Genomic DNA, 21,433 nt, shown 5'->3' on the forward strand with positions numbered 1-21,433 from the left:
AATACAGAAGAATGCCAAGGATAACAAAATCACCCATAATTTCTCTGTTTGAAGATATAATAAAGATATCAATATGTTGCTATATGTTTTTTGTATAGATGTATACATATATAATTTTTTTCCCAATGTGGGAACACACTATGCATTGTCTTGTAGCTTATGTTTTCTATTAACAATTTGTCATGAACATTTTCCTTGTCAATAAACATTCTCTGAAAATGAGTTTCCATGGGTGCCTCACAGTCTGTCACAAATGGCAAGATTTCATTCTTTTTCATGGCTGAGTAATATTCCACTATATATATATATATATATATATATATATATATATATATATATATATATATACTGTATCTTTCTCCATTCATCTATCGGTGAATGTTAGGCTGCTTGCTTCCATGTCTTGGCTATTGTAAATAATGCTGCGATAAACAGGGTGCATATGTTTTGTTGAATTAGTGTTTTCATTTTCTTCAAGTAAATACCCAGAAGCAGAATTACTGGATCATATGGTGTTTCTATTTTTAATTTCTTGAGGGATCTCCATACTGTTTTCCATAGTGGCTATACCAAGTTACATTCCCACTAACAGTGCAGAAGAATTCCCTTTTCTGGCATGCCTGGAAGACTTAGTTGGTTAAGTGTCTGGCTTTGGCTCATATCATGATCTCCAGGTCTTGGGAACAAGCCCCACATCAGGCTTCCTGCTCAGAAGGGTGTCTGTCTGTCTCTCCCCATCTGCACTCACTCTCTCAGATAAATAAATAAAATCTTTGAAAAAAATTCCCTTTTCCCCACATCTTCACTAATACTTGTTATTGCCAGTCTTTTTGATACCGATCATTCTGACAGGTATCGGGGGTATCTCATTGTGGTTTTGATTTGCATGTCCCTGATAATCAATGGTGCTGAGCATCTTTCCATTTGTCTGTTAGCCGTCTCTATGTCTTCTTTGGGAAAATACCTGTTCAAGTCCTCTGCCCATTTTTAATTGGATAATAATAATAATAATAACAATTATTATTATTATTCTTTTGGTTTTGAGTTGTATCTTTAAAAAAAAGAAAGTGATCCAGTTTCATTTTTTTTTGGCATGTGGCTGTACAGTTTTCCCAAAACTATATGTTGAAGAGACTCTGTTTTCCCCATTGTATATTCTTGCCTCTTTTGTCAGAAGTTAACTGACCATGTAAGTGTGGGTTTAGTTCTGGGCTCTCTGTTCTGTTCCATTGATATGTGTCTGGTTTTGTTCAGTACCGTACAGCTTTATTTACTATAGCTCTGTGGTATTGTTTGACATCTGATACCTCCAGCTTTGTTAATCTTTCCCAAGATTGCTTTAGAAGTTTGAGGTCTTCACTGGTTCCATTTAAATTTCAGGAATCTTTGTTCCAGCTCTGTGAAAAATACTACTGATGCTTTTATAAGGATTACATTGAATCTGTAGATGGCTTTGGTTAGAATGGACATTTCAACAACATTAATTCTTCTAAGACTTGAGCATTGTATATCTTTCCATTTATTTGTGATGTCTTTGATTTCTTTCATTGGTGTGTTTTACCTCTTTGGTTAAACTTTTTCCCAGGTATTTTGTTTTAGATGCAATTGCAGATGGGACTGTTTTCTTAATTTCTCTTTCTGGTAGTGTTTTTGTAATGCCCCCCCCCCCCGCTTCTACTAACTTTGGTTCCACTTTCTTTATGTGTATGCTTACGTTACTTAGTTGAGATTTTTCTTGTGTCTTGAAGTTGGCCTGTATTGCTATAAACTTCCCTCTTAGAACTATTTTTGCTGTGTCCCATAGATTTGAGGACATTCCACTTTCGTTTGTGGCAAGGTATTTTCTGAATTCCTCTTTGATTTCTTTATTGACCCATTGCTTGTTTAGTAGCATGTTCTTTAACATCCATGTGTTTGTATTCTTTCCTATTTTTTTTTTTTGTAATTGATTCTACTTTCATAGCATTGTGGTCAGAAAAGATGTTTGAAATGATGTCAGTCTTATCAAATATATTGAGTTTGTGACCTAACATGCCTTGGAGAAGGTTCCACATACACTTGAATATATATTCTCCTGTTTGGGGATGGAATGTTCTGCATGCATCTATTAGGTCCCTCTGGTATAATGTGCCATTTGAGGCCACTGTTTCCTTACTGATTTTCTGTCTGGATGATCTGCCCATTGATGTAAGTGGGGTGTTAAATTCCCGGCCATTGTATTACTGTCACTTTCTCCCTTTTAACACCTTCTACAGGCACTGTAGTTTTTACTACTATCCTCCACAATTTATGGATATTTTGTCCTATATTGCATTTTTAAAAAAATTGTGTGTCCCTTAATTATTGTAGATGTAATTGATTTTAACTTTTGTCATTCAACCTTCCTACTAGTTTTATGAGTGATTGAAACATATACCTTTAGTATATATTTGCTTTCATCAGTGGACTTTTTTCTTTTCATAATACTTTTAATTATGGCCTTTCTGCCAAAGGATGTTTCTTTCACATGACTTGTAAGGCTGATATAGTGAATTTGGTGAGCTCCTTTAATTTTTGCTTGTCTGAGAAACTGTCTCTCTTCTTCAGTTCTGGATGTCAACCCTACCAGGTAGAGCAGCCTCAGTTGTAGGTTTTTTCCTTCCAGCACTTTAAATATATCCTGCTACTTTCTTCTGGTCTGCAAAGTTTCTGCCAAAAAATATACTGATAGCCCAATAGGATTTCACCTGGACATAATTATTTGCTTTTCTCTTGCTGCTTTTAAGATTCTCTCTTTAATTTTTGTCATTTTAAATAATTATGTGTCTTGGTGTGGACCTCCTTGGGTTCATCTGGTATAAAATTCTCTGTGCTTCTTGGACCTAGGTGTTGGTTTTCTTCTCTAGGTCAGGCAAATTTTCAGCTATTATTTCTTTAAATAGCTTTGTCTCTTTCCCTCTCTTCTTCATCTTTTGGGACCCTTATAAGTATGCTTGATGTTGTCAAAGAGGGTCTTAATCTATCCTCATCAAAAAAGACTTTTTTGTTGTTGTTGTTGTTGCTCAGCATGGCTGCTCTTTGCTACTTGTATTCTAGATTGCTGATCTGTTCTTCTGCATCCTCTCATCTGCTGTTGATTCCCTCTAGTATGTTTTTCATTTCAGTTACTGTTTTCTTCAGCTCTGATTCATTCTTTTCTGTATTCTCTATCCCTTTGCTGAACTTCTCATGGAGTTCTTCCACTCTTCTCCTAAGTCCAGTCAGCACCTTTATGATTACGGCTTTGAACACTTGATCAGGTAGATTGCTGATCTCTATTTTATTTCTTTATCTGAGGTTGTATCTTGTTCCTTCTTCTGGAGCACATTTCTCCATCTCCTTATTTTGGCTCCCTGTGTTTGTTTCCATGCATTAGGCAGACCAGCTTCATATCCTCATGCTTCAAGTGTAGGGATCTGATGTAGAAGGAGTCTTGTGGGGCCCAGTAGCACAGATTCCCCTGGTTTCCACAACCAGGTGCTCCAGGGGTGTCCTTTGCGGGGCCCTCATGCACCCTCCTGCTGTGTCTGGGTCTTGACTGCCGTGGCTGTGCACTGGCTCAGCTGTTGACAATGACTTGGTGCCCTTGGGGGGTGGGCAGGGCTGGCCGCCAGTGTGGTTGGTTGAGAAGCCCTACTAATATTGATTATGAGTTGCCTGTTTTTACTATCATAAACTGTGCTCTGTAAACAGCCTCAAAACAGCTCTCCATGCCATGATTCTGATGATTTCCTTAGGGAAAATTCCTGTTAGTGGAATTGCTAAGTCAAAAGGTATGAATGCTTTCAAGACTCTAGTTTTATTGTGCCAAACGGCCTCCCACAAAGTTGTACCACTTATGCTAGAGGAGATTTCTACCAAAAAAAAAAAAAATTGCTCTGTGGAAGAGTCTGACTCAAAAGCAGGGGGATTCAGTTTTTGCCTTTTAGAGCCTCTTCTTGTTTTCATGTTCTGATTGTTGCATCAGGGGAGACAGTGGATCTTGAGCAATGTGCATAGAGCTTGTCAAAGTGAGCCCACCCTGCCAGAACCTTCCCCCACCTTCTCCCCTTGACCATCACCTGGCTAGGCACCTGGGGTCCCCACTCCCGTGTAACCTGAATGGGGTGGGGGAGACAACCAACCAGAAGACTACTCTGAATCTATGAAATGTGTTGAGAGGTATGGAAGACAAGGACAGTGTACAGTGAGAAAAAAATAAGAAGGACCAACGGTAACAGGTGACAAGGGAAGGCATCTCTGAGCAGGGGATGATTACACTGACATATGCCAAAGTAGGGGTTAGAGTGTGGTGTGTGTGTGGGGGGGGCTTCATGTGTGGTGGCAGGTCTGATATACAGTTGGTGGCCCCCATAAGTTTTTTCTGATGGGGCTGGGTCCCTGCTGTGATGGGTGTTCTCGGCTCTATATGTGGCTTATTAATTTTTAACATGAGAGGAGTGGTGACCTTTTATTTATTTTATGTATACATATATTTCCTGTGGCAGGATTTACAAAATGTGAATTTTACCATTTCAATCATTTTTAACATTTTTTTCTGGCAGCAAAATACACATAACAGAATGTACTGTTTAAGCCATTTTTAAGTAGCATTAAATACACTCACACTGTTGTGCAACCATCACCACCATCCATCTCCAGAACTTTCCGTCACCCCAAATTGAGGCTCTGCACCTGTTGCACAATAACTCTTCCTTTCTCTCTCCCCAACCCCAGTGTCTGGTAATCACCATTCCACTTCCTTTCTCTATGAATCTGACGACTCTATGTACTTCATATGACTGGAACCATACAGTATTTGTCTCTTTGCCACTGGCTTCTTTCTCTCAGCTTAGTGTCAGAATTTCATTCCCTTTTAAGACTCAGTAATAATTACATCAGATGTATAGAGCACAATTTGTGTACCTGTTCATTCATTAGTGGACAGTGATGTCCATCATTCATTGATGGACAGTGTTCATTCATTGATGCCACAGTGAGCATTGCTGTATACGTATTTGTTCAAGTAACTGTTTTCAGTTCTTTTGCTATATGCCAGAAGTGGAACTTCTGGATCATCTGGTAATTCTGTGCTTAATTTCCTAAGAAACCGCCGTACTGTTTTCCACAATGGCTGCAACGTTTTACATTCCCACCAGCAATACACAAGTGTTCCAGTTTTTCTACATTCTTTCCAGCCCTATTTTATGTTTTACATTTTAAAATAATAGCCATCCCAATGAATGAGAAGTGGTCTCTCATTGTGATTTTTAAAAAATTTGCATTTCTCTAATAATTATTGATGTTGAGCATGGTTTCATGTGCTCCTTGGCTGTTTGGATATTTTCTTTGGAGAAATGTATATTTAAATCCTTTGATTATTTTTGAGCCAGATTTTTTTGTCATACTGTTGAGTTTTAGGAGTCCTTTATATATGATAGATATTAATCCCTTATCAGATATGTCATTTACAGATATTTTCTGTGGTTTACCTTTTTACTCTGTTGATAGTGTCCTTTGATGCACAGGAATTTTTCATTTTGATGAAATCCAGCTTATTTAACATTTTTTTTTTTTTTTGGCCTGTGCTTTTGGTATTCTCTCCAAGGAATCATTGCCAAGTCTAATGTCATGAAGATTTCTGTCCGTGTTTGTGTGGTTATATATATTTCATAGTATTGGCATTGGTTACTTATTACCTCAATGAAGCTGCCTGCCAAACCACTACAACAATCGTTTATTCTCACTCATGTGTCTGTGGGTCAACTGGAAGGCCAGCAAATCTAGGCTAGGTGTGACTGAACTTGATTCTCGGCCATATGTGCTTTCAGTCTGCTCACTCTGCCTGTGGGCATGTTCATCTCAAGCTGAAAGGCAGGAGCTCAAGAGGCAAGCCTTTCTACACAGGGGTCATATGCTTGTGCTAGTGTAGAGGTTGACCAGAACATCTGCTGGTCAAGACAAGTCATATGGCCAAGCCCAGCATAAAGGATGGGACAGCACATTCTGCCTACCATGACACCCCAGCATGGATGTAGTTGTGTAATTCTATGCAGAGTGAAGGGTTGGGGGAATAATAATTTGATCAATCACAGTGATGTTCCAGGGTTGGGAATGAACTTGGCAGATATGAGGTGGAGAGAAGGCTAGTGTGCCTGAAATACGGTGATTAAGAGGGTAAAGAGGAAAATGCCACTTACTGGATATATGAAATCTATTTGGAACTGAATTAAAAAGAAAAGAGTGTGCCAGTGGAGGTGAATTTGCTGAGGTGGGAAGGGTGAGAATGGGAATCTATTTGGGGAAGAAATTAGGGCACATGGGCAATGTTAAATGCCAGAGACACACCCAGGAGGAGATACTAAGTGGGCAGATGGCTGTATGGGGTAAAGTAGGCTCTGTTTGCAAGATGTTGAGGGTCTTCTGGGAGAAGAAGGACATGTACAAATGTGACCCCCACAGTGGGAATAGCTGCCTCCCAAAATGTACCCAAAACAAGGGGAGCCGTGGACCCAAGTTCTAGCAGGGATGCAGGATGACTTCCTGGCAGAAGTGACATGAGAGCTGTGTCATGAAGTCGAGGCTGGACATGGAAGGTGGACCCAGGTGGCGCTCCAGGTGGAGAGAACAGTCTGGCTAAGGCACATAGGGAGAGTACGGTGGCTGTGGCAGTGGACTGGCAGTGACCCCAGTGGGGGCAGGTGCAGACTGCAGCCATGGCCCAGAGCCTGGCCAGCGTCTGTTGACTTGACCGTATTGGTCAGCCAGGGACATAGGAGAATGCCAACCTTGATCAACTCCATTCTAATTCCATGCCATGATGGGGCCAGGGGTCTGAGGGTGAGCAGCCAAAGCTACCTTTTCTGGAACCTGAAAACATAGTGTGTGCCCAGTTCTGATGACAGTGTGGGGAAACCGGCCCTTTACTGGGAGTCACGGGCAGTGCAACTTGGTGCCCTCTCTTTGGAGAGCAGTTCGTCCACAGCTGTAAAAATGTGAAAATTTCCTTCTTCATGCTGTGTGTCTAGATACAGGAACAAGGATATTCATTGCGGCTTCATTTTGTCGAAGTGAAAAGTTAAAAAATAACCTAAACGTCCATCAGCAGGGATTAAGTTATGGTCCCTCCGTATGGGACAGTCCGCAGCTGCTAAGAAGAACAAGGCCTGTATGTTCTGAAACAAACAGTCTTAGGATATAGTGTCACATGGGAGCAGGATAGCCTGGCTACTGCTTCGATTTTTTTTTTTATAAGAAAGGGAGAGACCTGTATGCTGTATCCTTGCATAGATTGTAGTCCTTCGGGAACGTTCCCTCCAATGTGACCTCTGGGAAGGTGCGTGCTTGAGTAAGGGGAGACTCACTTCCTACTACACGCCCTTTTATACAGCTGTGGACCATGTCTGTACATTTAAAATGAAGAGACTGAAATATATTGCCTACTGAGTACTTTTTTTTTGAAGTGTAGGTCAAGGGGACTCAGAGATACCAAGCCTCCCATGGAGGATGCTGGGCCACCGTGGCACCTCACCCTGGGTGTGTGGGGGGGTCTTGATCCTGCCCCTCTCAGTCCTGCCTGGCTCCCTACCCACCCCTGGACCTCAGTCACGGGGAACTCTGGGGAGGGATCCATGGGAGGGCATGAATAGAATGGCCACAGGTGGTCTTTTCCTTCCTTACAGGGAAAGTCCCTCTTAGCGACCTCCTATCCCAGCAGCTTCCCTTGCCAGTGGCCTAGATAGGGTGGGCTTTGAAGCGTGGCCATCAGTAGCTGACAGTGGCTTGTCCATTAGTGACCCTAATGGTGTCGTCTGCAGGCGCCTCCATGCACACACGAACCCCTCTGTGTGTAGTGGTGGTGAATAATCCCCAAATTGTATTTGATTTCTGCTGCGTACTTCTGTATTTCTATTCAAAGTTGAGTGCATCTGATTTTATGGGAATTCATAACAGTTCAAACTAAATTGTGGCACCCTGCTGTGAAAATCTCTCGCTCCTGAGAAACTGAAAAGCTGCTCAGATGTCCCCTCCTGCCCTTTCCCTCCCCCTCTGCTCTGTTCCTTCCTGTCCCCTTCCTTGCTGGGATGGAAGACACTGCCTCTCCCGCCCTACTGAGTGCACTCTCTGCTCCTGCGCCCCCGACTGGGCTACAGAGAGGTGGGAGATGGTAACCATGAGGACCCTGGTCTGGGAGTTGAGCCCAGAATGGGCTGATTTCCCAGAAGAGGGGAGTGTACTTTGCTCTGGCAGAAACAAGGAACATGCTTTCCAGTCTGTGTCCAAGAAACCAGGCTGTGATGGACTTTATCTTGGATTTGGTCCAGAGGCATTCGGTGATATCCCCCCTGCCCCCAGACTTCCAGATAGCGAGGAGCTTTGGGAGGAACCTGGCTTCCTTCAATGTGGGGGAGGGGAGCAGTGAGGACAGGAAGCGGGGAGCCCTCCAAGGTTGGACCAGGGGCATCTTGTGGGCACATTTCCTACCGGGGTTCCCTGAACCCCGTTTGTGTGTATGTGTGAGGGAGTGTGTGAGTACCTTCGGGCACTTGTTTTTCTTTTAAATTGTTAGTCTCCCCTCCCCCTGCACCCCGGGGAAAGGGCTAAGCAGCAGACCAAGGTCTCATCTCCAAGGTCATATTTAGCCCGTTCTTGTGCTCGTGAATCCCCACGTCTGGAGCACAGGGAGGTCCTCCCAAGGGGACGTGTAATCAGAATGCCCCTCACCCCACCCCACCCCAGTGTGAGAAGGTAACAGGGCTGGGCTGAGAGGCAGGGGTCTCTGAGCTGGGACCCCCTGCCCAGGAGGGAGGGAGCTCCCTGTCTATGGAAGGGCCTGAGTAGCAGCAGAGGGGTGCCGTCAGCCAGAGGATCTTTGAGGACCCTCCCAGCCACAGGGGTCCCCTTCGGTCTTCACTCCTGGGACGTGGGCTTCAGGGAGGCTCAGGGGAGCACAGGAAAGAACTTTCTCATCAGAATTGTCTGTCTGTTCACAGGCTGCTGCCTGGTGGGGTGGACAGAAGCTAGGTCTCTGTTTATAAAAACATTGGCTGTTATTATAGAAAATGTGGACAATGCAGTAAGTGTGTAGAAGAATACATAATCAGCCATCGCTTCACCACTCGGATCACGCCGTGTCACCCGACGGTCCTGTGGGTGTGCACGGTGCCCTACACACATTCTCACACGAGCATCTCCGTGGGACAGCCTCGCTTTGCTTCCTGTCAATGTGCCCCTGGAGTCGGGTTGGCCCGTGGGGCTGCACCGACCATCTCTGCGGCTTAGCGCTCAGGCACCGCCATGATGATTTCCTCAGCCAGAGTTCCGGAAGTGGCATCACTGAGCCCAGCACAAGGGTGGCTCTTTGTACAGTTTTCAGATATTGGTCGATTTGTACTCAACTTGCCTAAGCTTGAGGATGTGGGACCTTGGTGATCTCCTCCCTTGGGTGGCTCCAAGTACCACCCATAGGCTGATGATGGCCACCAGCATTAGTCCGCCCACCCACCTGCTGGCCTGGGGTCTAGTTGGGGGTGTTCTACTGCCTGGCCCACATAGCTGCTTGGTTGTCAACAGCCCTTCCAACTCATCATGCCGCAAACTGAACTTCTGCCCCTTGCCACCTGCTGCCTTTTCCCAATTGGTGAATGGCAACTCCGTCCTTCCAGGGGCCTGGGCCAGACCCTCAGGCTCAGATCTTTCTGATACAGCCACATCTTCCCCAGCAGGAGACCTGCTCAGCTCTACTTTGACATATGCCCAGAATCTGCCAGATCCCACACCCTCTACTCCAGTCCCTGGCCAGAGCCCTCTAATGTTTCTGGCCTCCATCACTACAGTAGCCTCCCCACTGGTTTGCCTGCTTCTGCTCCAGTAAAACTTGACTCTTTCCTGTCATTCTTGGCTGGCTAAAGACCAGGGCTCCCAGTTCACTCACATCAGTGATGGGCCCACTTTTTTTGTGGCTTTGTCTTCTATGGTTCTCCCACCACGTATGGAGTTACAGCCACACTGGCCTCCTCACTGCTCTTTAAGCACGCTAGCACACCCTTGCCTCAGGGCTTTTGCACAGGCTGTGGCCTTTGCCCGGAAGACATTTCTCCCCAATAACCACACGGCTCGCTCTCTTGCTTCCTCACTGTCTGTTCATATAACACTTTCAGTGATAGGCAGACTACCCTCACCCTGCTCCTTTCCTTTTTCCAAACACACTGTGGAACTTGTCCAGCTATGCTGTTTGTGTTGGTATCTTCTGGGAGTGGCAAGGTCTTCAGCTTATTCTCTTCTGTGTGCCGGCATCTAGTACAGTACCTGACCCCCAACAAGTCATGTCAGGGCAGACAAATGCTGTGTGCCTTGGAGGTCTCTCCCTGCAGCCCACCAGCTCTCTGGGTGCCCGTGGAGGCTTTGCTTTGATTGGGGAGGCCATTCCCATGTGGGGTGACTTCCTGAGTGTTGTAACTGTGCCACTGGCCAAAGCCTCTCCTGTGGCCCTCAGCCAAGGCCTGGTAGCAGGTATTTGTGTGTTGAGCACAGGAGAAGGTGGAGGCCAGTGTGATTAGTGCTGCTGCCCTGAGTACATAATTTTTGTCGTCTGCTCCCTCCAGGGACAAAGGACAAAAGGACTTCTTGGGGATGGTGCTGGAAGGAGCTGTGGGTGACCCGGTCACCTCTGATGGTGTATGTGTACATTGTCTTACTGGTACTGGTTCCGTGCCCAAGGCTCATGAGATGCCAATAGCTTGAAAAGAGCCCACTCCCCAGCCCCAGCTCTTTCCCTTCTTCCTGGCACACACACTTGGCCTTGCCGCTGGCTCCTGTATACTATGTGAAGTATGTTGCAATTCTCACCCATGTCCAGCTCACCAGTAGGTACAGAGTCCCACTTGGGGCCTTCCCACCATGCCCTCAACCTGGGCCTGCCCTGGGGCCCATGTCCAAGTTCAGTAAAGCTTGGGACTGAGGCTGGGAGACCAGCCTTTGATAGCCATCAGAATGGGGTTCAAATCCAGACCTAGCCACTTACGAGCTGCGTGACCTTGGTCACAGTATTCAAACCCTCCGGGCCCCAGCATGTAGAGCTCAGTGCATACCGCAGTGACCGGCACGTCCCGTGCTCCGTGAATGTCAGCACTGTGACACCTTGAAATTTGTGCAGCCCATCTCACCTCCCCTGCAAGGTTCAGCACTTTTTTTCTGACGGTCCCGAGCAGCAACAGTCTCGATCACTTATTTGACACCTAGTGTATGTTTCCCGCCATTCTCATGGTCCTTTATCCTCCTGCAGTGCTGGGTATAGGGCTTAGCTTGAAAGAGGATGTGGAGAATTGAGGGCTGTGGGACCTGGTTCCATGTCTTCTTGGTGGTGGGTACGTTTGAGACGTTTCCGGAAGTCTTCCTGCAAGGATGGGCTTTAAGCCAGGCACCTGAAAGATTTGGGGGGATGGGTAGCCGGCCGAGACTCTGCTCATATCTCTGGGGGCCTGTCTCTGGCACTTATCCCAGGCCTAGAGAGGAAGCCCAGCACAAAAGACTGGGTGTTTGTTTCCTGGCCCAGTGGGGACTGATGAAGATTGGTAAAAGCTCAGGCCTCCCCTGAGGGCAGTACGACCTCACATGATGGAGGAGGCCCCCGCAGCCGTGCTGGGTGGAAGGTGGGAGGGCTGGTGCACAGGACAGGCGAGGTCAGGCTCTCCCAGGGGACGCATGCCCCTTCACAGCCCCAGTGTCAAGGGCATGCCATGCCGCCTCCATTACAGTACCTGGGCTGGAGGTTGGGGCCCCTGGGCTGCTTCCCACGGCCATTAGCCTCTCTCTCTGGGCCTCACTTTCCTTCCCGTCGCCAAAGGGGCCAGAGGAAGAGCAAGACCAGGGAGCTCAGGGGGAACCCAGCGGCAGGATGGATCCTCCTTTGCCTGGCTACTCCGCGTCACCCTTTGGAGCCTGTGCCCCCCATCGCTCTTCTGTCTAGGCTGCCCTGCCCCAAGCTCAGGATGGAGTCAGCGTGGACCCATCTTGGCGCTGCTTCACACTGTCTCGGTGGTGGCCCCGCCATCCCCGCAGATGCAGCGCTGTGTTTGGCTGCCATCGACCCACGGAAGAGAGGCAGCGAGGCACCGTGATAGCCTCCAAAGGCGAAGCAGACATGCCTGGTGGTGTCAGCCTGAGCCAGCGCTGTGGAAGCGAGATGCATTTTGCATGTGTGTGTGTCGCACACGTGTGCACACCTCTTTGCAGACATGAATCCCGTGTCCATTGTGTTGTGTATCGGCCTCCTGAGGGAAGGGCCGTGCCTTCCCTTTTCTCCGCTAGGAAATGGGGTGGGCAGTGTGCAGGGGACGGGGGACAGCAGCAGGGTGTGAGGGAGCCAGGGCCTGCCTTAGGGGGACCTCTTGGAGCTTTCATTGCCTCCTCTGCAAAATGGGGACACGAGTATCTATGTTACAGAGACATTTGGGAGGATTGAATAAAAGGATACATCTGAAAATCTCTGGTCTGGGGGAGTTGGCCCTAGTAAGTGTTCATTTCCTTCCTTCCTTCCTTCCTTCCATGGCACACTTCCTGCAGCCCCAGGATGGCCGCCCTCCCCAGCTCTTTGGTGATGATATTCTTGGCAGATGTTGTTTAATTCTTATAACATCTGGTTTAGAAAGGCAGAGGGCTGGGGTTTGTTTTTGTTTTTTTTTAAAGACACTCACTCACCAGGAGATGTCAGATTGTCACTTAATTGCTGTGTGCCTTGGTTTCTCCACTTGTAAATCAGGGATAATGCTAGCAGTGCTGGCTAGCTTCTTTGCGGGAGACACTAGGCAAACACAGGGTAACAGATGGAAAGTGGTTTGAACATTTAGCAAAAGGCACCGTGCTCAACCTCACTAGTAGCTAGGGAAATGCAAATGAAAGCAACAACACCATACCATTTTTCACGCAACCGATTGGCAGCCATTTAAGAGAGGGATCACTTCCAGGTGGGCACAGAGGCCCTCTCCTACGCCTGGAGGGAGCAGGCATTGTCACCGCCTTTCTAGAAGGTGATACGGTGGTGTCTAATAAAGGTTTACATACATGCTCGGTGTTGGAGCTAATCAGCCCAGGGATGCTGCAGCTGGAGAGCCACGTTCAAGGGCAACCAGAGGCCCCAAACAATGACATGCGGAGGGCGGGCCATGGCGGTGTTGCCTGTGGTGGTGGGACCCCGGAAACGCCCAAATGCTCCAGTTTAGGGATGCTCGTGTCTCTTCTGCCACATCCTCACTCTGAACTATGATTTTGCTCCTAGAGAGAAGGGTGTCAATGGAGTAGCGCTGACCTGGGGGGGTCATCCGTGAAAGACTGTAATGTGAGAAAAGCAAGTTTCTTTTGTGTAGAGACACCCTCCTTGATTGTATAGCCGTGCTGCTCCGTACGTGTGTGCAGTGTGAACGTGTTTGCTCGGGTGCGGAGGAGGGCCCACTGGGATGCGTGCCTGACCACTCTGGTCAGCAGACACATCCAGACAGGGCCATGGAAGGGCAATTATTTACCAACGTTTAAAAAACCAAATCCATATAAAAAGCTACGTTGCCAGTTTTTCATGAAGAAAAATCAGAAGGCCCGGCTATGCTGGGTCCACATTCCCTCTTGGCTGGAACACGACAGTGGCTGCCACTTTTGGACAGAGCCCGTGGCTTCTCAGGAGCTGTCTTCCCCATCTACCTGGCTTCTCCCTCTTTGATATTCCCGGCCTTGCCCCTGTAACATATCGGTTGGTACCTCTGTGATGGGCTTTTAATGTCCCAAAGCTCAAGGGGGTGGAAATATAGGAATGCATGAAGGGGGGGGGGGGTCATCTTTCATTATTTAAGTGCATCGTAGAATCTTTTAATTCTTCAAATTGCTGTTTCATGCCTAGTAATCAGGACATTTTAAGTACAGTGTTAGAAGGGAAACAAAAGGGCATCACGGGCCATCGCTGGTTGTGTGTGTCAGGAACCTCTACCCAGTTATGTCATGGGCCACTCGCGGGGCCCAGGCTGACAAGGGCCTTTCTGGGTCTGGAATGATGGGCTCTGACCTTGTGTCTCTTTTGGAATCTCTTGCCCCTAGATCATTCCGAGAGGAGGAAGTCTCTCTAAAAATCCCTTCCCTTTAGTTTCCTTCACCTCCCAACGTCTTTCCTGATTGCTTATCCACAAGGGAGGTGGCAGGTCAACTTGGGTCCCGATTCTGACCTGGGCCCCCATGAGCCGGGGGTCTCTGAGCAAATGGTTAAACCAGAGGATGATGTGCAGGCCCTTGGCGAGGCCCTGAGGGGACACAGAGGTGTGTGGGCTGTGTCCCTGCACTAACAGGGCTGACATTTTAGAGAGAAGCGGGGGTTCCCAGCTGAGAAGTGTGGGCCTCCCCTCCCCACGGTGTCACGGCTGGTCTCTGGGAGGCCCGTCCCTGAGCTGTTATGAGGGTGGGGAGGGGCTGGAGGACCAGGGGCACTGCTGTGGTGGGAAGCACAGTCTCCTTCCCCAACACCCTTAGAGGTGGGATCTCGCCTTGCTGAGCCTCTGGGGGCTGGACCCCAGATCTCACTGGAGCTTCCCTCTGAGCCACCACAAGTTTGGCTTCAGCTTTCTACAGACTTGCTGTACTATGACTTACCCCCTCTGTGCCTCTCTGGACACAGTGGCCTGCTTCCTCCTCTCATATCCAACTTTTTAAGAGAAGATGGTGGATATAAAAAGTGAGAAAAGACATGCCCATTGGGCACTTAGGTTGGGGAATCTGGGCTATTGGGCCTGCGAGGCCTTCTCTTAGGCCCCAGACATCCCGCTCAGTGCCCATCTCCTATCCCTGTCCCCAGACCAACAAAGACCTGTCATTCCTGGGGCCCCAAAGGCAACAAACCCCTCCTCCCACCAAGCCAAGAATGCCTCAGTCATGCATTTCTGACAGCCCCATGCCCCTGCCACCAGACCAGGCTGCCGTGTCATACCCAGCCTGGGATGAGGACAAAACCCAGTGACACAGACCCTGTCTTCTTTCCCATGTGCGCTCCCCCCACCCCAATGTGAGGTGATTCCCTTTCCTCTTCCCTGGGCCAGATCTCCCTGGAGCTGCAGGGGTAGGGGAGTGTGGGAGGAGTTCCAAGAACAGACTTGTCACCTTCTCCTTTCTTGTGTCCCCAGGAGCCATGAGGTGCCACGCCGCCTCCAGCTGCCTCGTGGCTTGGCTGTTTGTGCTGATCTCTGGATGCTGGGGTAAGTCCAATCCTCTGCCCTTCCTGCCCTACGGGGTCTGTGCTCTGGGACAAGGGCTGGGAGAGGGCTGCTCCGGGCCTGCAGACCTTGCCTTGCTGTGCGTGTGAGCAGGCAGACACTTCCCTCTGTGGCCTCAGTGGCTGCGGCACTTCCAGGGCTGAAAATACCAGCCTCCCTGAGAGGGAAAAGGAGGAGCCTTAGAAGGAGTGAGCTCCCGGGGCAGGAGGCATCTGTGCCGTCAACCGTCCTCGTGGGATGCAGGGCCTGGCCTCAGTTCTCTTCAGTTTCCCAGCTATCGTGTGAGCACCCGCCATATGATGCTCTGTGTGTCTGTGGTGCCCGGCTCCGGGGCGTGCAAGCAATGGGTCATGCTCAAGGAGCCCAGAGCCTAGCTGGGGAGGAAGACACAGCCAGGATTTACCACATAGACTACAGGTGAGCAGAGTGGTACTGAAGGATGGATCCAACTCCAGAGAAGCCCCTCAGGAAAAAAAGACTCATTGGGAGGGACCCAGCTGGAGGGAAAGGTTTCATCTTGCTTTGAAGCCTGAGAAGTAGTTTTAGAGTAGGGGAGCAAGAGGAAGGAAATCCTAGAGGAGAGAACAGCCTGAGCAAAAGCGTGGTGGTGAGGAACTTTTTCACCTTGCGGGGGGACCCGCCCTCCTTCCCTTGCCCTTGCAGTAGGCAGATGCGTGTCCACTCCGGTGCCCATAGAGGAGACTAGAAAAGACCCAGGCATGTGCCTGTCCCTTGGCTCCCAGACAGCTGGTGGCAAGAAGCAAAGCAGCTCTGGGCTGCACTGAAGGGAGGCCAGGACCGCAGGCATGGCTGGCCCAGTGTCTCCTGAGGTAGGGTGTCCCCAGGGAGGAGCTGTGGGCACAGGGTGCCTGGTGACGTGGGCAAACACATTCCTGAGTGAGGCCAGCTCCCTCGACAACTCCAAGGAGCTGGGGAGTCTCTGGAGGGAGCCAGCCTCACGCTGGCCGCCTGACAGTCCCCTGAAAGTCCCCTCTCCTGGTCCCTGAGTTTGGAAGGCTCTCTGCTGGAGTACCTCTGTGATGGGGAGCTCACTCCCATCCAGGCAGCCTGGGATTACTATGTAGGCTCACAGACTCTCAGGGCAGAGCCAGAGGGGCTCTCAGACCCTCTCTCAACTCTGGGCAGACTTTGCAGGGAAACGGACACCTGGAGAAACATCTGGTCCAAGATCATGCAAAGCAGGGCGTGGCTGAGCCTCAGTCAGGGTCTCTGATCTTCGGTGGGTTAGCACTCCCCCACCTGCCCTCTGAGCCCCATTTGGGGAGGTCTTCATGGGAACACCTGAGACAGCTCTGACCCTCTGGCTCTGCTGTATGGTAGACGCCAGGACACTCTCCTCAGTCTCCCCAGGGGCTCTGTGACCTTGGACGCACACGCCCTTCCCCCTGCTGTGAAGAAGAAATACAGATGTAAAAATAAAACAGGTGCCGAGAGCTCAGCTGTATTCTCAGCAGAGGTGGCAGCTTCCTCCTGAGCCCTGGGGATGGAACACGGCTCGTGCATCTCAGGCGGGCACAAGGGAGCAGCATGGGGCCAGGACTCCTGGGTTCCAGCCCCCGTTCACCAGTGGCCTCCCTGGGGCAGTGTCTTAGCCACTCTGTCCTTCAGCTTTGTTATCTCTAAAGTCAGAAGGAGCACAGGACTCCCCTCCTTCAGTTGTCAGGATGATCGGTTGGGTTCATGGACATATTAAGACCTTAGAATAGCGTCTGGTACATATTAGGTCCTAAGTACATGTTAGCTCTTTGATTATGAGCTGTATCTTTCTCTGGGGGAAGCAAACTGGGGCACAGAAAACAGGAAAGTTAAGCAAGTAGCCTGAGACCACCCAGCCACTCTGTGGCAAAACCACCCTGCTTGGGGGCTAGTCAGCTTTGCATGTATGTGAGGGGCATGCTCTCTCTCTCTCTCACTCCTGGGTACTGTCCCCTCTTCCGCGTCCCTGTCTGAGGTGGCCAGTGTTAATTCCTTTGGTAAGATGAGACCATGGCTGACTTAGGGACTGAGAAGCACCCTCTTTGCACCCTGCCCTCCAACACCCGCCCTGATCCCTAACCCTTCCCTCGTCCCGCAGACCATCCCCCGTCACCTCTCCCCGCTTTGCTTTCACCTGAACCACAGCCTTAGTGGATCTTTCCTCCCATCCCGGGCTGTCAGCGATGGGTCAGTCTCACGGACTAACCCCCCTGGTTGTCAAGCCCCCTTATCAGCCTGTCCTGTTCTCTCTGCTAAAGCTTCCCCTCCTCCCCGGCCTCTGTGGGCCGGTTGGGAAGGCAGGAAGTGAAGGACTGAGCGGGTATGCCCTGCCCCATCCCCGTGTGGCCTGGCCCCAGGGCCTCCCACTGGTCCTGCAGTTGGTTCCCAGGAAGGGGGCAGGGGGGCTCCTGATGGTAGGGCTACCAGCACTCGGGCCCGACAGCAACACGTCAGGCTTCTGACCCCCAGGATGCTGAGGGCCTGCACTGTGGCCACTGTGACAGTGACACAGTGCACAGGATATCTCTGGCAGGGGTGCAGGATGGGAGGGTCCTGTGGGGCTTTTATCCTGAAGCTTGGAAATGGGGGCCGGACAGAAAGATTTGGCCAAGGCCACACAGCAGCGACTGTCGCGGAGCTTGGGAGGCCTCTAGCTTTGTCCTCTCTGCCCAGTGCTCCTTCCCTGTCAGGGGGCTCCCCACGACATGGATCTCAGTGTGAGCCACTAGGCCTCTTGCCCTCATCAGTGATCAGAGAACTTGGGAGGCAGGTGTGGGCTGGATCCTTGCCCAGCTGCTTCTAGGCTCTGCCACTTCCCAGTGCTTGTCAAGCCCGAGGAGGAATCGCTGTCCCATGACCCTGAGTAAAGTCAGTGCTCCCTGGCCTGGCATCCCCACACTGCGTCTGGCGGCAGTCATTCTGGGATCAGGTGCCCCGGGCCAGGACACTGCCCTCCTCCGTGCCCTCCCCGGATCTTCTTCATCCAGCAGCAGCAGCAGCTCCTCGAGTGCTGTTCTCTGTGAGCCTCCCTGCTCCCTTCGCCCCTCAGGCCTGTGGCGGTGAGAAGCTCAGTGCTGGGCATTGTTTGCCATCTTCAGAGCTGGTGGACTCCTCTCTTCTGTGTAGGGAACAGTCAGTGAGGGTGGCTGGGGGAGGCAGGGAGACCCCCCAGGACAGAGCGAGCATTGGATGGAAGCTCATGGGGGACCGAGGTGTGTGAGGTGTGGGGAAGCATGGGAAGCCTGGACTCTCCATCACCGAAGTCCCCTGTACCCCCTCTCCTTGGGTATCCACTCACAGTCCAGCCTGGATAGAGGTCTCAGAGCTCCTGAGACAGCCGTTTTGCCTCGGGAGGACAGAGGCTCGGTGCCTGGGGAGTGGTTTTTAAGAGAACAAGTAACCTGTCCATGAGCCCCTTTCCCCACCCCCCAGCCCTCCCAGTCTCTGGGCACTGCCCTGGCCTCCCAGGGCCGCAGGGCCACTGGAGGCAGAAGGACTATTCTAAGAACGCTGGCCCTGCTCGGTATGTGCAGGGGATACGTGTCCCCGAGGCCCTGCCAGTTACTCGTGCAGGGCTCTCTGCAGCTGATTATTGGCAGGTCCTGTAAAAGAAAATCTTAAAGTGAATAATGCTGCTGCAGGCGATTTTTTCCCTTGCTGGTTTCCCTCCCCCAGCTGCCCAAGCCCACCGCTGTATTCTCTGGGCACCCCTGAGCCTTCTCCCTGAGTTCAGCCTGCTTCCCATACCGGAGCCCAAGTAATGACGGGCTGCAATCTGAAGCAGCCCGTCATTAATACCAGTATTAATAGTAGCCACCCTTTTTCCAATGCTGGCTCGGTGCTGGCTCATGGCACTAAGTGCTTTACGTATGTAATCTCACTTAATCCTTGGGACTACTGTGAAGTAAGTCTTACTGTTGCTCTTTTACACCTGAGTACACTGAGGCATGCATGGGTAGATCACGCAGCTAGAAGGAAGCACAGCAAAGTTCCAAACAAAGACAAGGCCCTTGATTAGTGGCCTCTTTCTGAGGCTGTTATATGTGCGAGGGGTTCTAGATTCCTGGCATGAGGATGGAGGAATGTATATGAGTGCATGTTTATAGTAATGGCGATCAAAGAGGGCTTCTTGGAAGAAGAGGCATCTGTGATGAAACTTGAAAGATGACTAGGACTTGGACTGGTGAAGGCAGAAGAGTCAGCAGTCCTAGCCAGGAAGCGAGATTAAGGCCAGAATGTTTGAGGGATCAGAAATGGCATCATTCTGAGCAGATTTAGGGGGAGGAAGAAAAGATGCCACCCGCTACCCCCCCACCCCCTACTAGGAACCATCTCAGGTGGGAGGGGCAAGTGCTCTCCCTCGGCTCCAGCCTTCTCACTTCCTGGGAGCTGGCCTCTGTTCTCCAGGCAGTCACAGGCCCTGAGAGAGCCCCAGGTCAGCAGAAATGGGGAACGGGAGGGCTGTGTCGAGCGCCTGTTCAGGAAGTCCCTGGAGGACCCAGCGGGAGCTGCTTAGGGCAGCACAGTGTCAGCCCTGTGCAAGCCAGACCTGCTACCCACTGGTTGGCAGGGGTGGAAGAGGAAGTGCCCTCCTCACTCGTGTACTTCCGGGTGTCTTCCCACACCAATAACCAGTCCTTCAATTCTCCAGACACTGAGTGGGTGTCTGACTTACATTCAGTCTGACTCTATCTGGCGTTAGTGTCAGATCATACAGAGTTAAGGGTTCAGGCCTACAAGATCACCCCCACTTCACAGTCAGTCCCAGGTCCCAGGTCCCCTGTGCTCTGACCTACCAGTCCTAAGTCAGGGGTTCCTTTGACCACCTCCCTCCAACCCCTCCTCAGGTTGGATCAGCTGGAATGACTCTCTAAACTCAGGGAGGCATGTTGCTTACATTTACTGGGTTAAACAAAGAGTACAGCTCAGGGGCGGCCAGACGGAGCAGGGTTGAGGGCAGTGGGAACCTTCCACGTCCTTGCTGGGGGCCCCACCCTCCCAGCAGGGGGCTATGTTCACCTCCTGGAAGCTTCTCTGATCTTTTAAATCTCTAGCCTCCTCCCCCCGCTGCAGGTCCAGCTGGGGCTAAAAGTACCCACTGTCTATCTAGTCGGTCTTTCTGCCACCACCAGCCCCATCCTGGATCCCCTCACTAGCGTAAACTCAGCTGTGCTCAAAAGGGCCTCCCTACAAAGGACAAAAGATACTCCTCTCGCTCTGAAAATTCTAAGGCATTTTGGAGTTCTGTGCGAGGAACTTGGACAAAGATATATATATATATGTATGTATTTTTTAAAGATTTTATTTGACACAGAGATAGAGATCACAAGTAGGCAGAGAAGCAGGCCAAGAGAGAGGGGGGAAGCAGTCTCCCTGCTGAGCAGAGAGCCTGATGCGGGGCTCGATCCCAGGACCTTGAGATCATGACCCGAGCTGAAGGCAGAGACTTAACCCAGGTGCCCCCCAAATATATTTTCTATCATACCACACTACTGAAGACCATTGAGAGGAGGCTCAGGTGACAGGTAAACCCGGCCTCGGGGAAGCCTCGCGTGGAGGACTTGTGGTATGAAGGGCTCCTACCGGTATGGCCCCAGTTCCCTCCAGACCCAGCCCTCACCCCAAGGCCATCACAGAGTGGTATGGGGCCGAACACCTGGGGGCTCTGTAAGACCTGGGCCACTGATTCGCTGTGTGACCCTGGGCCAGTGACTACGGATCCCCTACAAGCCTTGTTCTCCCCGACAGTAAGATGGGGAGAGGATAGCCCTGGCTGTCCTGCGAAGATGGAGGGAGAAGGTCCCATAGATGGCAGTTCTTGTGACACCCGTGGGATGGGCTGGCGACGCCTTCCCGTGACGGATGGCTGCTGAGAGCCCCTGAGTGCCATGCCCTGCTCTGAGGCACAGCCCGGGGCCTCGACACGCACACCCGCCACCTGCTGCCATGCGGCCTGGCGGGAATATGGCATGTGTGTGACTTGAAATTTTCTAGGAGCTGCATTAGAAAAGAAACCCATTTTAATAATAAGTTCCATCCAATATATCCGCAATATTTTCATTTCAACACGTCATCCATATCGAAGGTTAATGGGATATTTTACACCCATTTTTTTCATAGTCTTTTTTTCAAGTCTTTGCAGCCCTGCATGTATTTCATGCTTCAGCACGTCTCCATGTGGTGCCCAGGGTGCC

General features: G+C 50.3%; 1 protein-coding gene across 4 annotated transcripts in view; it reads left to right on the forward strand.

Annotated features, from left to right (window-relative positions):
• CDH23 (cadherin related 23) overlaps positions 1-21,433 on the forward strand; it is a 397,771-nt gene that overhangs the window by 27,388 nt on the left and 348,950 nt on the right. For all 4 annotated transcript variants that reach the window (XM_032312921.1, XM_032312916.1, XM_032312926.1 and 1 more), the window contains exon 2: positions 15,153-15,224. In XM_032312921.1, the coding sequence (XP_032168812.1) occupies positions 15,158-15,224 (67 nt within the window). In that variant the 5' untranslated portion in view covers positions 15,153-15,157. The remainder of the gene's footprint in view (positions 1-15,152; positions 15,225-21,433) is intronic.

This window comes from Mustela erminea, chromosome 14 (genome assembly GCF_009829155.1).
Source record: "Mustela erminea isolate mMusErm1 chromosome 14, mMusErm1.Pri, whole genome shotgun sequence".
In the NCBI taxonomy this organism is placed as follows: Eukaryota; Metazoa; Chordata; class Mammalia; order Carnivora; family Mustelidae; genus Mustela; species Mustela erminea.